This window comes from Drosophila rhopaloa, unplaced genomic scaffold (genome assembly GCF_018152115.1).
Source record: "Drosophila rhopaloa isolate 14029-0021.01 unplaced genomic scaffold, ASM1815211v1 contig_163, whole genome shotgun sequence".
NCBI classification, from domain to species: Eukaryota; Metazoa; Arthropoda; class Insecta; order Diptera; family Drosophilidae; genus Drosophila; species Drosophila rhopaloa.
The window spans coordinates 9,221,316-9,236,523 of NW_025335043.1; the positions used below are offsets into that span (position 1 = coordinate 9,221,316).

The following is a 15,208-nucleotide window of genomic DNA, read 5'->3' on the forward strand; positions in this document are numbered from 1 at the left end:
AGATCTCAGCGTTCATACGGACGGACAGACAGACGGACAGACAGACGGACAGACAGACGGACAGACAGACGGACAGACGGACATGGCTATATCGACTCGGCTAGTGACCCTGATCAAGAATATATATACTTTATAGGGTCGGAAACGCTTCCTTCTAGCTGTTACATACTTTTGCACGAATACAATATACCCTTTTACTCTACGAGTAACGGGTATAAAAAGGGGGTGAGGAATATATTAGACCTATTGCCTACAGTCGAAAACCCATAACTTGAATTGGGCATGTGGTTTCACTATTTGTTTTTGTTCGGCCGCCAAAACGATTCCAAATGACGACACGGGTTGAGGTTATGTCGAGACGAATAAGTTTTTCAAGTTTGTTTAACTTCACTTGTGTATTTGTTTTACTGTTTGACGAATTACATTATTATTCACTGTAGATATATGAAGATGTGATGTAAGACTGTCCCATTGCCCTGGACAGTTCAAAAACTCGTGTTGAACTAAAGCCCAGAGTTCGACTTATCTCTTAGTTTTGAATCTATATAGAGGTGGAAAAACATAATTGAATCGATGTTTTTAAAATTTTTGAAACAGTCAATGTTCTATGGCGACTATCGATGTTTTTGCCATATAAAAAAAGTAACGGAAACGTGGAATATATATGGGAAAAAAGGATATAAGAGTGGTGATGGAGGAAAGGTATTTGAATTTTTACAAATGGAGGAAGCTTCCAAATACATGTGAAGCGACTTTCAGTGAGGATGAACGCTGCACCAAACCCAGATGTGAAGGATAAACTTATTTTTATCAATAGAAATCAAGCAACGTCCACATTTATTTTATGGTTTTAAGCTCAAGTTTTATCATTTTTTATTCATAAAGTTTTGGTTTTTAAAATTTGACCATTATTTTAATGGGATTTGATTTAAAAAAACCGAAACTCAAGTCGATTTTTTCGACACTAATATTTATTAGAAAAACTGATAATATTGCTCATTCTTACAACCATTTCCCGTTATTCGGAGCACTTGATATTCTTTGCTATTGACATTGTTTTGGAAAATGCATTCTCCAAATGTAAGTACACCCTTTTCGCTTAGTGAAAAATCCTCTAGCATTCTTAAAAACTTTTTTGAAATAACTTCTTCATCAGGACGAATGACTGGTCGTAATGAGCCAAGATCGAAAATCAAAAAAAAATCATCTCCGTGGACAGTACCTTTTAAAATAAAATATTAATGACTGTAAGTATTTAAAAAAAACTTTATACATACCAAAAAATACATCAGATCGATTGGAAAGCAATTGACCCACTCCAGATTCAGCTGGGTTGTCGTAAACAAAAGAATAAACAGGACTGTGGCCATATTTCCGATGAAGATCTATTGCATTTGGTACGCTGTTCTTGAAAAGAATGTCCGTAAACATTCGCTGCAAGTCCCAATAGCTTTCCTCGCTAAAACGTCGATCTCCTAGGTACTGCTGCCTCAGATTCCTGGAGAACTCATCCATCTCCTTAACGGTGTCCTTTGAGTCCCGGTAGAAAAGCAAGTAGGGAGCCCAGTCAAACCATCGATCGTTGAGTTTTTCCATCCAGGTCTCACCAGTGTTTTTATTCTTTTCCAACAGTAGAGCAGCATTATAGCCTCCATCCTCAGTGGTGTATGTCACCGCCCAAGGAACTTGTGCAAACTTTCCGCTTTTGATCAGATCTCTAGGATCTTGGGTGAGAAAGGCATCTGGAGCATCTGCCGGCTCCACAACAGGTCCGAAAGGAGTAAAGGGCACGTATGAAAAGACTAGGAAGCTATTAACGGCCGACACTATTTCCCTGGCCGGTTTGGACTTCAAACAATTCTTAAGTTCTGCAGAGTCTGTTGTGTGTCCACATCCAACAATGCGTCCCAATTCAAAAGCTCTTCCACTTCCTCCCTTCTGGACAACCCAAGGATCTAGAGCATTGCCACTCACGGAGATCGCTGCCCTTGCCAACTGGCCGAAGTCCTCTTGGAGGAGCTGCAAATGAACTGAAGCACCGCCTGCAGAGTGACCAATGAGCACAATATTCTCCGCCAAACCGCCAAAGTTCGCAATGTTTTGCTTGATCCATCGCAGAGCCAGGCGCTGATCTTTCAGTCCGTTGTTTCCCGGTAAATCCTTATCACCGGTGCTTGCGAATCCCAAAGGTCCAACTCGATAGCTTATTTTGACCAAAAGCATTCTTCCCTCGCGCATTATGTATTCGTGCCCATTGGAAGTTTGGCCACCGAACATGAAGCCACCACCATGAAGGAGGACCACGACAGGGTAGCTCCTAATTTGGTTCTTAGGCTTAAATATGCTCATGGTTAGGCAATCCTCCTCTCCCTGCAGCTTTTCGGCTCTGAACTGGTTCCATTGTAGGCAGTCTGCTGCTGGTTTCGTTGCATCGAAAACATCCGTCCACTGATTACTATACGGTTGAGGAGCTTCAAATCGAAGGTCACCAGTTGGGGGTTTAGCATAGGGAATCGATTCATAGCTATAGTAGTGGCCGTTATCCCTTCCCCGGAGTTTTCCATTCGGGATCTCAACAATCAAAGGATCTGGTGAGAGGACTGCTTCAGTACATTTTAACTTTGCCCAGAGCAAAATCAAGCACATCAACCACTTGAATAAAAACATGTTCCTAAGTCACACAAATTTTAAACGCGACTACGAACAAACAGAGACTGCATATTGCTTTATAGCTGCAAAAAACGAGTCTTCCCCAAAAGAACAATCTAAATTAAACGCGTTTTAAGATTTTTTATGGGGTGACGAGATTAAGAGAAGTTAGTCGTGAATTAGCAAACGAGGAATTCATGAAATACTACACAGAACAAATTTTCATCAAAGATAAAAAGATGACTGTTTCTTTTAAAATATAAAATATATATACAAGTTTTAGTTCTAATAAAATAAATTTGGTTAGGTGTATTCATTGAATTAATACACATAATAATTAAAAATATTCCATTTAGGCCAATCTGAAAATTAATGGCATTCCTCGCATTCAATCGAATTCCAATTTTATATATATTTTAAAAGTTCTTTTTATTCAATTACAGTTTTATTTCGTCCAAGAACCCTAGGGAAATTCAGCATACTGTTTATTTTCGCATCCATTCCTATCTATGGCTAACAAATTAAATTTCTCACTGCCCACATTATCCTGGAAAACGCATTCGCCAAAGGTCAGAGTGCCTTTGTCACTAAGGGCAAAGTCCGCTAGCATATTGATGAAATTTCTCGAAATCCTTTCCTCATCCGGACGCAACTGCGCATCTCGTACAACGTTTTCGAATATCAAAAAGTAGTCGTCTCCGTGCACAGTCCCTAAAAAATAACAATTAATGAGTTAAAAGTTGATTTAATAACTTCGATTCACATACCGAAATTAATATCCCTTCGCTTGGTCAGGAATTGGGCGATTCCTCTGTCGGCTGGATTGTCATAAACAAACGCATAGGCAGGACTACTTCCATATGTGCGATGAAGATCTAAGGCATCCTGTGTGCTGTTCTTAAAAAGGATATCCGTGAACAGCTGCTGCAATTCCCAGTAGTTTTGTGTGCTAAATGGTAGATCACCCACATACTCCTGTCTAATTTTCCGGGAGTAATCGTCCATTTCCTTGATAGTCTTCTTCGAGTCCCGGTAGAATAGTAAATACGGGGCCCAGTCAAACCAGCGATCGTTGAGTTCCTCGAGCAATGTCTTTCCCGATTTGTTCGCATCTTCCAGGAGCAAGGCGGCATTGTAGCCACCATCTTCAGTGACATAGGTCACGGCCCACGGGACTTGTCCAAACTTTCCGCTCTTGATAACATCCCGGGGATCTTGGGTGAGGAAGGGTTCGGGAGCATCCAGCGGTTCCACCACGGGTCCAAATGGGGCAAAGGGCACGTAGGAAAATATGAGGAAACTTCGCACGGCGGTGACTATTTCACTGGCCGTCTTAGATTTGAGACACTTTTTGAGGGCTGCCGAGTCCGCAGCCAGTCCACATCCCACGATTCGTCCCAGCTCAAAGGCACGTCCTCGTCCACCCTGCAGGACAACCCAAGGATCGAGGGCATTGCCGCTGAAGGAGATCGCCGCCTTGGCCAACTGGCTGAAATCTTCGCGTAGCATCTGCAGATGAACCGATGCTCCTCCAGCGGAGTGACCCACGAGCAGGATGTTCTCCGGTTCGCCACCAAAACATGCTATGTGCTGCTTGATCCATTGCAGAGCCAAACGTTGGTCTTTCAGTCCGTAGTTTCCGGGCAAATCGGCATCCCCAGTGCTCGCAAAACCCAATGGACCCAGGCGATAGCTTATCTTCACCAGTATGAACTTGCCCTCACGCATCACATTCTCGTGTCCATTTTGCGCGGCTGCTCCGAACATGAAGGCACCGCCGTGGATGTGGGCCACCACGGGAAAGCTCTTCCGGCTGCTGTTCTTGGGCCTGTAGATGCTGACGGTCAGGCAGTCCTCCTCGCCGGCCAACTTGTTATCCCCCTGGGTGAACTGATCCCACTGCAGGCACACCACTGGCGGCTGAGTAGCATCGAAGGTATCCGTCCACTTTTGAGCGTACGCCTGCGGTGCCTCAAATCGCAGGTCACCGATGGGGGGTTCGGCATAGGGAATCGATTCGTAGCTGTAGTAGTTTCCATTATCGCGGCCACGAAGCTTGCCCTGGGGCAGCTCCACTAAGAGGGGATCATCCGGATCAGCCGCCGACGAACTGAGCCACAGGCAGCTCAGCACAAAGCACAATCGCACGCAGTTCATGTTGCTCACTCCGTTGAACTCAGACCGCAACTATCTTGAGAAGTGGAAACTGTGGCCGCTTTTATTGGATCGGTAAGCTTATCGCCATCGAGCCTCCCGGCCACCTGAACAACCAGTCTCAGTCTCAATTGAGCTGTGTGCACGCATAACTCTTGGTTGGACATCTGTACGATAGCCGTATACAAATTAGGATTGTTACATTTTAACCTAACTTAATTTATTTTTAGACATGCATCTCAATCGAAATTGCCAATCCCACTTGGGGTGATATATTTATTATACAACCCCACTCAAGTCAACTTGATTAATTACTTTAATTGCTTATGGTATTTTTGTAAATATATTTGTACAGATGGCACTGATAAAGCACTATTAAACGAAAACATTTTAAAATCGCTTAGGCTGTCTAATACAGTTGGAGATTACATACCATATATAGAAGAATTTATACAGGGTTTCTTAATCGAGGAACAATTATCTTTGTTTCAAAACAACGTTGTCACACATATTGGTCATTATAGTCTTACATTTTTGATGAGATGAAAAGCAAATATTCCTACAAATTATGATAAAATGGTAATTAATAATAGTTTAAATTCCGAAGTTATGTTTTTATCTCAAGACCCCTTTATTTGTGTTCATTGTATTTAAGCAGAGCTTTAAAATTCTAATTTGCTACCTTCCAAGCTAGATTAACAAGTACTGATAAGAAAGCTTCAAATAAATGAAGAGCAAAAACATTGTCTCAAGAGAATGACTTGGTTAATGCAACAAATTAATTTTGTCTTAATATGCCCTATTCAGGGATTAGATCATATAGAATGTTGAATGAATATAGCTCAGGTCTCTGGCTATTAATCAATAATTAATCCTATTTCTGCAAAGTTTTACGTATTTCTTTGGGAATCGATCTTGATTGCTGATCGCGAAGCTTTAGCTACTTAATTAATGTTTCAGAAATTGCGCCGCCGAAAAGTATGTAAATTTTTAGTCGAATAGAATGTCGAGTACGTTTTATAAGTTTTTTCTGCTCTTCGACATTATAAATAATTAATACGGCATCTCTAATAGCAATTTAAATTTCAATTGAAGTAACCAACTGTTCTTAAAATTAAAATATTCAATAAATTAAAACCAGTGTTTTTTTTACTTGTTTAATATTTTATTATCTGCTATACAAGGAGTACACATATTACAAGTATATATATATATCTAAGAGATAGGATAAAATCGTATGGAAAACTAACGATTATTGGTAGAATAAGGTTTATAAAATAAAAGCATTCGCTTAGAACTCCAGCTCTCCGGGCAAATATTTGTCGATCAAGGTCTGGTAATACGGCCACAAAGCCTCGATATCCGGAACCACCTCGCTCTTGGTGTACAAATCGTAGCGACTGTGGGGAAAGATAATTATTAAACTGAAGTAAAAACCAACTAAAATATAAACTTACTTGAAGATCAGCACCCACTTCTTGGTCTCCGCGTCCTCGGGTGCCTCCAAGTGCTTATAATCGCCACCGTTGTGCCACGGATAGAACGAGTGGAAGCGAATGATGTTGCATGCCACATGGGGCAACTTAGTCTTGTTGTGCTTCAGCACTGAATACATGTATTCATCGTGTCCCCAGGACATCAGCAGGTTGTCCACGCCACAGTTGGGCTTGTAAATGCCCAATTCGGTGTTATAAGCTGGATTATCACCATCGGGATTTCCCTCGAAGCTCTCCTCCCGGTAAACGATGCTGTCGCCCCAACGGCAACCCACCGCAAAGGTGTCCCCCACCACCGCCCACTGTGGCTCATCGTAGAAGGCCATGATCTTGCCCAGATCGTGGATGAGGGCCGTCAGATGCAGCCAATCGTGCTCCGGGAACTCGGCACGTGCCCGTTCGGCCGCCTGGAAGGCGTGAATTATGTTGGGCAGATCCAGGTCGGGATCGGACTCGTCCACCAGATCGTTCAGCTTCTCCAGAGCCTCACGCACAGTCATCTTAATCGTGTCGAACTTCAGCCAGCGATTTCTGCGACCTAAAAAGGATAAAGAAATTGTTAATATTAAATATTAAATTGTAAGAAAATAATTTTTCAATAATCTTTTTTAATGGCAGTCCAGCCTTGGATCTATAAAATATAGTTTTATTCATATATATATGGAATATAATATTCACAGCATACAACCAAGTTTTACTAACTAGAAAGCCTCCACGGAGAATTGGATTTTTTAAAACGGTTTTTTTTTTTAAATTTTTTTTTAAATTTACAGCACGTATTTAAATTCAACGGAATGAATTTAAAAGAAAAGATTTTAAGTTATATTTCTTCCATCCACAATGATCAATATTTTTTTGGTTGTTATATACAAAGTCCATTAATTTAAAAATGTATTGATCCCTACGCCTGATATTCCTTTTAAATTACGCCTGATATTGTAACTTACTTTTGACGAAGTCCACGGTCTGGTTCAAGTGCATCTGTCGATAGGTCTGGCGCACACGTTCCTTCAAGGGATCGGTGGTGTCCACACTGTAGTCCCGGAATTTGGAGGGATTCTTGTCAGCAAACGTGGGCTCCGGGCGCATCAGCTCCGAAGGATCCAGAAGGTGGACATGGTTCTATCAATAGAATTCACAATCGAATAAGATACTTAAAATCACTTTGAGAACTAAAATCTTTACCTCTGCAAGGATTCGCATTTTGAAGAATATTTAAAGTTAAGTAGTATAGAAAAACTTGAATTAAATTTTTGGGTAGAACCGCGCACTTGAGCAAGCAAAACAGTTTTGAATCGCTGGGCGCTCAGATCGCACACTTTTATAGTCTGCCGACCATTGGAAATTAAACGAAATTCACAATCACATTCCATTTAGTATAGTACACTCTCTTCTATTCCGAGTGTACTCGAAAATGATTTATAGTATGTTTGTTATTTTTCAAAACACGAGAGTCGCCTGCGCCGCTTCCCGTCCGGCCTCTCCCCAATCACTATCAATATTACGCCTAAGGCCCGGCCCAAACATTTCTATTACCATGTATTTATAAGGAGAATCGCAGGGCCTTTCTATCACATTACATTTGGTTTTATAATGCCTTATCAAGAGTCCGGGGCGCCTACACAAAGTTGGCTCGACTTATCTGTAGCTGCATTACTTTTTTTTGCTCCACTAAGTCATAAAACTGGAAGTTGCACTTGACTGATAACATCGGAATACAGGCCATAAAAATACATAATGACTGCGTTCCACATATACATATCTGGATCAAGTGCAAGGCCATGGCATTGGATTACGATTCAATGTATGGGGTTGTAAGAACACGCCTGATAAGAGTTCACTCTATTTAATGGGAATATATCAATGGCTTTTTCAATCATTAGTTTTTAAATTAGACACCCAACTTACAACAAAATCATGATCTTCATTATACCAGAAGTAATTTAATATGACTTCTATATAATTGGGCTTTGATTCCTAAGCCCAGGATATATAAATTCCAAAAAAAAAAGTAATGGGATTTCTGTTTGTTAAAATGCCAATAGGAACCAATTCAAATGTATTACAATATTGAAATCAAATAAAATGTGACGAAGTCACATGACCATTGTTTTTGGTAGAAATGCAATGAAAACCAAAACAATTGTATAATAATAAGGAAATTACAACAAATTTGTTAAATTCAAAGTAATATTGTCAGTCCAAGAAAACTTATCGGAATATTAATAGAGTATAGATCCTAATAACATAGACTTTTTGTGACTCTCTAACCAGAATGGTATTTAATATTTTAATGGCTGCTTGAATATCGGGTTAGTACCATGACTTCGCCGGATGTCCCGCCTTCGGGATCAGGCAAACAATTTTTCCCTGGATCAAATGTCACGCCTTAAGCCCCCAAAAAATTCCAACAATAGATCTCGGGCCAACCTTGAACAACCGCCAGAGGAGCAGCGGCTTCATAGCCAGAAGCCAACGCTCCAAATTTCAGATCCAGCGATCATCCGAACGTCTAAAAGTAGCAACAACGGCCCGCAATCTGGGTACACAGTCATCAAGCTGAAGCTTAATGTGCCATCAAGGGGGGGATTGCCTAAAGAAAAGTTATCAGTCGTCTACAAACATGACGTCGATCCGATTCTGATTCCGATTCCGATCCCAATCCCGACTCACACCCGTCGCAAGTGCGAACTACAAGTTGAGATTTCACACTGCCCACGAAGGGGCGGACTGATCGCTATACTTAGCGATACTTAGAATTGGATGGCGATCTATATAGATCTGGGCCGGAGGGGCTTGTTCCAAGTTTCCCGAGTCGCAATATCGCCGATCGTCACCATCCAGAGGTCAGCTTGTAACGATCGTTGTCAATAAACCTTATCACCTATTAGGGAATCGTTTCGCACAGAGTACGGGTATTGGGGAAGCTGGGCGGCAATGGAAAAGTTTCATAATATTTTTATTTCACACCCATGCCGATGTCGATGTCGATGCTGGTGTCATCAATTAAATAATAAACGTGCCGGCGAATGCAATTGCGGACGGAGAGAGTTGAAAGTCAATAAACGCAAACGGAAACGGGTGAGACTCTTAAATGTTTTTATTTATAGTATTGCTATTTTCACTGCCTATCTAGATAGCATTTTGATTTCCCACTTCGGAGCATGGCACCCAAGTTCTAGGTCGAAGTCGCCATGTTTTACAGTCTATATCAGCCAGATCGATCACATTAATAAACAACCATGATAAGCTAATTAAAATGCTATAAATGGTTCTATAATTAGGCTGGGGTTCATACGTAAAGTTCGAGAGGTCAGAAGGACAAGGCTATTAGACGCAGAATGGAGCCAAATGACAAACAACAATGATCAATCCGTTTTCAAAAATACAGAGTCCTCTGGCTACAGCATCCTGCGTTTCTCTATTATACCATATATGTGATTGCAGTCTGCTGTAGGAAGGCTCTACCGTTTTACTACGGCCTCAAGTAATTATCAATAAATCATGTTGGTGAGCTCGACTTTCGCCAGACGAACTCTTCGACTTTATTTCAAAAGTTGATATTCCGCTGATAGATTTGTGCACATGCTTGCAATAATTCATTTGGCTTCAGCTGACAGCCGGGGTCATCGGGTCATCAAAAAAGTACTCTCCCCTGCCAGCACAATACTCTCGTCCTGATAAGATTACGTTATCATCCGTCAAATAAATCAAAAATACAAGCAATCTAGAAAAAGGCAGGATATGTTATACGTGGGAAAATATGTATTTATCCAAAAAAAAAGGAACTAGCACTTTAATGGTAATACACAATTTGATGTTCGCCGAAAAGTATACATTACTTTATGACTGAATCAAGTTGTTCATTTTGAATGTAAAGTTAAAGCAAAAATATTAAAAGTCATTAATAAAAAGGTTTTACCAGACCAATTAAAAAAAAAGTTTAACTCATAGATAACTGATATTATACTTCATATTATTAGCTGACCTTTAAAGCTTAATGCTAGTATACAAAAAGTTTATTAAAAAAGTATGAATATGAATTTATAAAAAACAAATAAACACATTAACTAATGAATTCTGTAGTTCTATTAAAAAAATGACTCCTGTTAAGTCCTCTATAATAAGCTGTTTGCTATTCCATAACACAAGCAAATATAATTTAACAAAAAATACATTTTATTACGGTTTTATGTTTACAAAACTTAAACCTAAAGTACACGAATAAAAAGCTTTGCTTGTGCCAAGCATTAAAAATCACAATGTGCAATTCCAAGTGGGTTTCCTTCGCACTGACAGGCTTCCTTGGACGATGGACGGATACGGATACGAATACGAATACGAATACGGATGCGATACTGTTGAATGTGACAGTCTCTGTGCGAGGTGCTGCATAATTGATAAGTAAGGGTATCGTGCCAGCTGAAGCTCCGCCCGTTTGGGCTTAATAATTTCTCTGTGCCACCGCCTGATTGTTTGTCCGTAGATATATATATATGGTTGTCCTGCCGGCAGGAACCCGTGCCGAGGAAATTACCGGCACTCGTGTTTGAACAACAAACAGCGACGGCGAACAAGAGCGGAAAATGTAAATTACAGCGCTTAATTGGACGCCTAAGCGCATGCTAGGCATTTAACGATTTAACCTTCGATTCCCCGCCGCAGAATTCTAATTAAAAACCACTGAAAACGGAGGTCCTTAACAGAGCCACGAGGACGAAACTGGGTAGCAGGACAGCCAGGGAAAGGGGCCTCCACCTGCAATTGCCAGCCGCATTCTCGGCATTCACAAACGGAACCGAGCCCATGTTGTGTATCGGTGTATCAATATAGTTCTTGTACAAGGTGCGATCGTTCAGTGGCTGGATGGGCCGGAAATTGTTCTTCAGGTGATCATCGTTGGCGGTCAGAAGGCGGAAGGCGCTCAACTAGGGGGAAAATAAATTTAAAATTAATAACGAAAAATAAATTTCATATTTTAAAGCTTAGATAAGAATTTTTGGAAATATATTTTTTTAATATAATTGTTATTTATTTATTCTAGCTTTGACTCAATTAACTTCTTCATATTATGCTTAGTTCGATTAATGTTACAGGCATAGCTAATCAAGCATTATACTATGATATTTAAAATCATAATGCCTTCTTGTGCTTTATTTTATTAGGGAAATACTAAAATATAAAAAGTTTTTAGGCTTTTAAATTAGTTCCACCGATAATGGTTTTAAAATTAAATTGACGCTGCTCAAGAGGCAACATTTTCTTGGGACCAGTCATTCTTTCAACATAACATTTACATAACATGTCTCCCAACGTTACTTCTTCTTCTTTAACAACTGAATAAATTTAGCTATTTTCTTTTGGCCCTAAAGTTACGTCATTCTGGCAAATTAATTACCTGCTTCTCCGTAATGTCGATGGGAACTGTGAAATCGATCCAGGTAACTTCCTCGCTGCAAGGCGGAGTTGTCAGAGAACCAGTGTAGCTGTAGTAGCTTTCCAAAGATTTCGAGATGTACTGACCCAGCGGAAGTGGATTGGTCATGTTCACGGTTTTGCCTTTTCGGTCAATCTGGGAGAGCAAGTTGGTGAAGCCCTCATAGCCACCAGTGGAATTGTTGCTAATCTAAAAAATAAAGATACCCAATTAAAGCTGACAATTCTCCAAAGATAAAGTTAAGCTCTCACCTGAAAGAAGAAGGCCATAACGGCGATGCCATGATCCTTGTCCAGAGCACTAACAAAATCAGGATATTCCAGGTTTCGCAGGACCACATGGAGCTCGGCGGGATACGCACGGTTATCGATTAGATCCTCGCTGCCGATCGTATCGTTCTCGCCCCAATGAAAGTGGAACTGCTCGAACTGGTAGCCCAAAGGAGTTTTCTCAGCCAAAGGACCTCCTCGCACAGTTGGCATTGTGTCCTCGTCGAAAGACATCTTCACCAGCACCGTGTGACCATTATTCGACATTTGAAATGCCTTGGGCACCACGTTGAAATTATAAAAGTCCAGCTTGGGAAACCTCTTCTCCACGGCATTAACCTTGTCGAGATTTATGGGACTCTGGTGCTTTCCACTACACCGGGCATAATCCTCACCCCAGTGCTCGGGTCCATATCTGCCCTCATATCCAAAATCCTGGGCCAAGACAACCGAAGCTAATCGTGTAGAAAACATATTTAAACATATTAATAAATTGAAATACGATATTCAAACAGCTTAGCCTAATAAGTAAACGAACAAAATGACATGGATAACTTAAATATCAATATTATTGATCTTTGCGACATTAAGTCTAACATGATATGAGTTTATTATACCCGTTACTCGTAGAGTAAAAGGGTATATTGTATTCGTGCAAAAGTATGTAACAGCTAGAAGGAAGCGTTTCCGACCCTATAAAGTATATATATTCTTGATCAGGGTCACTAGCCGAGTCGATATAGCCATGTCCGTCTGTCCGTCTGTCCGTCTGTCCGTCTGTCCGTCTGTCCGTCTGTCTGTCCGTCTGTCTGTCTGTCTGTCCGTATGAACGCTGAGATCTCGGAAACTATAAAAGCTAGAAGATTGGCATTTTGCATGCAGATTCTAGGAGTTCCTACGCAGCGCAAGTTTGTTTCAAAAAGGTGCCACGCCCCCTTTAACGCCCACAATCGCTTATATACGATTTTAAAAATTTAAATATTTCGGAAAAGTAAAAATGCAGTTTTGTTGTGTTTATCAATACCTATCGAAATGTAGAAGAAATTTTTCAAATCGGACCATTCGTTAAAAAGTTATGCGTGATCAAAGTTTCTATCTCCATCTCCCTCGCACTCCCTTTACCTGAGTAACGGGTATCTGATAGTCGGGGCACCCGACTATAGCGTTCTCTCTTGTTTTTTGAGAGAAAACAAACAGAGACAGTTAATCGAGCTCCTCCAGGTGCTAATTGAAAGATAATAATCGGTGACATTTCGTGACATCGAGTGGGTGTGTAATCAGTAATACCTGTTTAACCAAGCTATCAACTATTTTTGGTCGCAGCGAAAGCTATAAATATGCGATATATGTGTACTATTAATTTTGCACATTCTATTAATGCGGTGCCTGTCGTCATTGGAAATCAGTTCGGGCAGTTCGACAATCAAGACACCCGTAATTGCCCACTCAATTAGCATTAATCGAGCAGCATTAACCGTGTAAAGTTTATTTCAGTTAGCGTGGAATTTTCGTACACTATTTTCCCACAAAAAAGTGCAGTTGTCAGTTGTAAATATGATGTGAAATGGTTTTGAATTTGTATACGCAAAGGAAAAAATTAGTGGGCCACAAAAAATTCTAACGAAATTAGCCAAGCCCCTCAGTCAAATTATCTCTCATTAACAAGTTGCCTTATTTATGACAAATTTGTGTAAATTATCGACTAATTTCTATTAGCCGCATGTTTAGTATTCTGCTTCCCAAATTGGCTCACATCGTTATTAAAAAAAAGTTTATTAAGATAATTAAAAAAAATACAGTAAAAAACAATCTCGTAATAAAAAAATTCTCTTTCAACCCATTGGGATTTTTTTATGACAAGTATCATGTGGTTTGGTCATGTCTCATATTGATGATCATGGTGGACAATCGTGATGACGTATAATCAAGAAACCCGAATGGCAGGTAGAAGGTCGAAGATCAATCAGGTGACCGATTCGTAAGGGGCTATAAATAATAAAAAGATCTATCGCAAAAGTGTTCTAGACTAGACCTCTAATGACATGATCATAAAAAATTCACACTGTGATTTCTTTCAGCTGTTAGTTGATTTAAAACCAAGATAATCGCTCAGTTATAAAACGATAATGATTTATTTACTTTTCCCTTTTTAGTTAAACAACTTTTAATCGACAATCTACATAAAAATAATAATAATAAGGAATGACACATTAATCTTTAAGAATACAAGGCAATTTTTTTCTCAAACCCAATTCCAAATTGTAGTACAGCTTAAGCAAAACATTTAACCGAAAAACATAGAAATATATAAAAACTAAAATGATTAATTTTTTCTGCGTGTGGCAAGGGCTATTACAGTCCTGACAATTGTTTAAATATTTGCAGCTTTAGTTACGAAAACACTGTGTAGCATATACAGCTTAATTGCAGGCCTCGTATCTTAGTTAACGCACTTCTGCCAACAATGTCCCATTATCAAATTACACCTTTGTTTTGCTACTATATAGCTCACCACAAATCAAGATCGGGGCAATGACAATTGCAAGCGGGGTGTTGCGACACCTCCTCATGATTTCACTTCGCCCTGGTATCACTTTCCCGGAACACTTGCCTTATCAGGCTATCGAGGCACTGTCACCAGTCGCGACTAATTTACGAACTGTATTTATTTGAGGCAATGCACAAATCTAGTGGCTTTTTTGTAGTCCCACTGTCTTATTTTCCGTGCTCGCCCGCCGAACGCGGTCACACAACTGCGGTGAGGGCCTCGACGAACCCGCAACTTATATCGGCTCGTCGGAGGTTTCTGTTTTGTGTCCGCCGCCGATTGCCTCAGCTGTTTGCTGGCCAATCGAGTTGGGTTGGATGGCCCAGGGGTCGGAAACTTTCCCATGTGCCCACTCGAGTGCTGAAGAAGCGACCAATTCACGGCCCAAGCCCATGCCCAAGACTCCAAATGCCAGGAAATTTAAGAGGTTAACCATTCCAATGACTTTATGTTGCCCTAACCTTGCCATTGAATAAGCTATTTTACTCAAATTGATTCTATAAACGGTAAAGTTTTGGCGTTTCTTTATTACACGAAGCTATTAAAACATGGTAACGACCTTAAAATATCCCCTAAACACAAGTGTTTATTACGCAAATCTCATAATAAACAGTTTGTTACTTAAATGTTTAATTAACATTGGTATTGGTCTCCT

At 40.3% G+C, this 15,208-nt stretch overlaps 4 protein-coding genes across 4 annotated transcripts; all 4 read right to left on the reverse strand.

The window, feature by feature from the left end:
* Positions 1–974: 974 nt before the first annotated feature.
* LOC108047026 (esterase P-like) lies at positions 975–2,667 on the reverse strand. The gene is made up of 2 exons (XM_044457735.1): positions 1,276–2,667; positions 975–1,211 (listed from the first exon to the last, which is right to left on the reverse strand). Exons 1-2 carry the CDS (start codon positions 2,665–2,667, stop codon positions 975–977), a joined length of 1,629 nt encoding a protein of 542 aa, XP_044313670.1.
* Positions 2,668–3,041: 374 nt separating this feature from the next.
* Positions 3,042–4,843, reverse strand: LOC108047025 (esterase-5B-like). Its single transcript, XM_017127054.2, has 2 exons — positions 3,417–4,843; positions 3,042–3,360 (listed from the first exon to the last, which is right to left on the reverse strand). Exons 1-2 carry the CDS (start codon positions 4,804–4,806, stop codon positions 3,113–3,115), a joined length of 1,638 nt encoding a protein of 545 aa, XP_016982543.2. The 5' UTR covers positions 4,807–4,843; the 3' UTR covers positions 3,042–3,112.
* A 1,103-nt stretch (positions 4,844–5,946) lies between these two features.
* On the reverse strand, positions 5,947–7,616 carry LOC108047027 (inositol oxygenase). Its single transcript, XM_017127056.2, has 4 exons — positions 7,485–7,616; positions 7,247–7,421; positions 6,261–6,837; positions 5,947–6,203 (listed from the first exon to the last, which is right to left on the reverse strand). The coding sequence occupies exons 1-4, from the start codon at positions 7,500–7,502 to the stop codon at positions 6,095–6,097; spliced, it is 879 nt and encodes a 292-aa protein (XP_016982545.2). The 5' UTR covers positions 7,503–7,616; the 3' UTR covers positions 5,947–6,094.
* A 2,839-nt stretch (positions 7,617–10,455) lies between these two features.
* LOC108053705 (carbonic anhydrase 1) lies at positions 10,456–14,779 on the reverse strand. The gene is made up of 4 exons (XM_044458053.1): positions 14,518–14,779; positions 11,988–12,460; positions 11,698–11,925; positions 10,456–11,227 (listed from the first exon to the last, which is right to left on the reverse strand). The coding sequence occupies exons 1-4, from the start codon at positions 14,573–14,575 to the stop codon at positions 10,973–10,975; spliced, it is 1,014 nt and encodes a 337-aa protein (XP_044313988.1). The 5' UTR covers positions 14,576–14,779; the 3' UTR covers positions 10,456–10,972.
* Between the last annotated feature and the right edge of the window lie 429 nt (positions 14,780–15,208).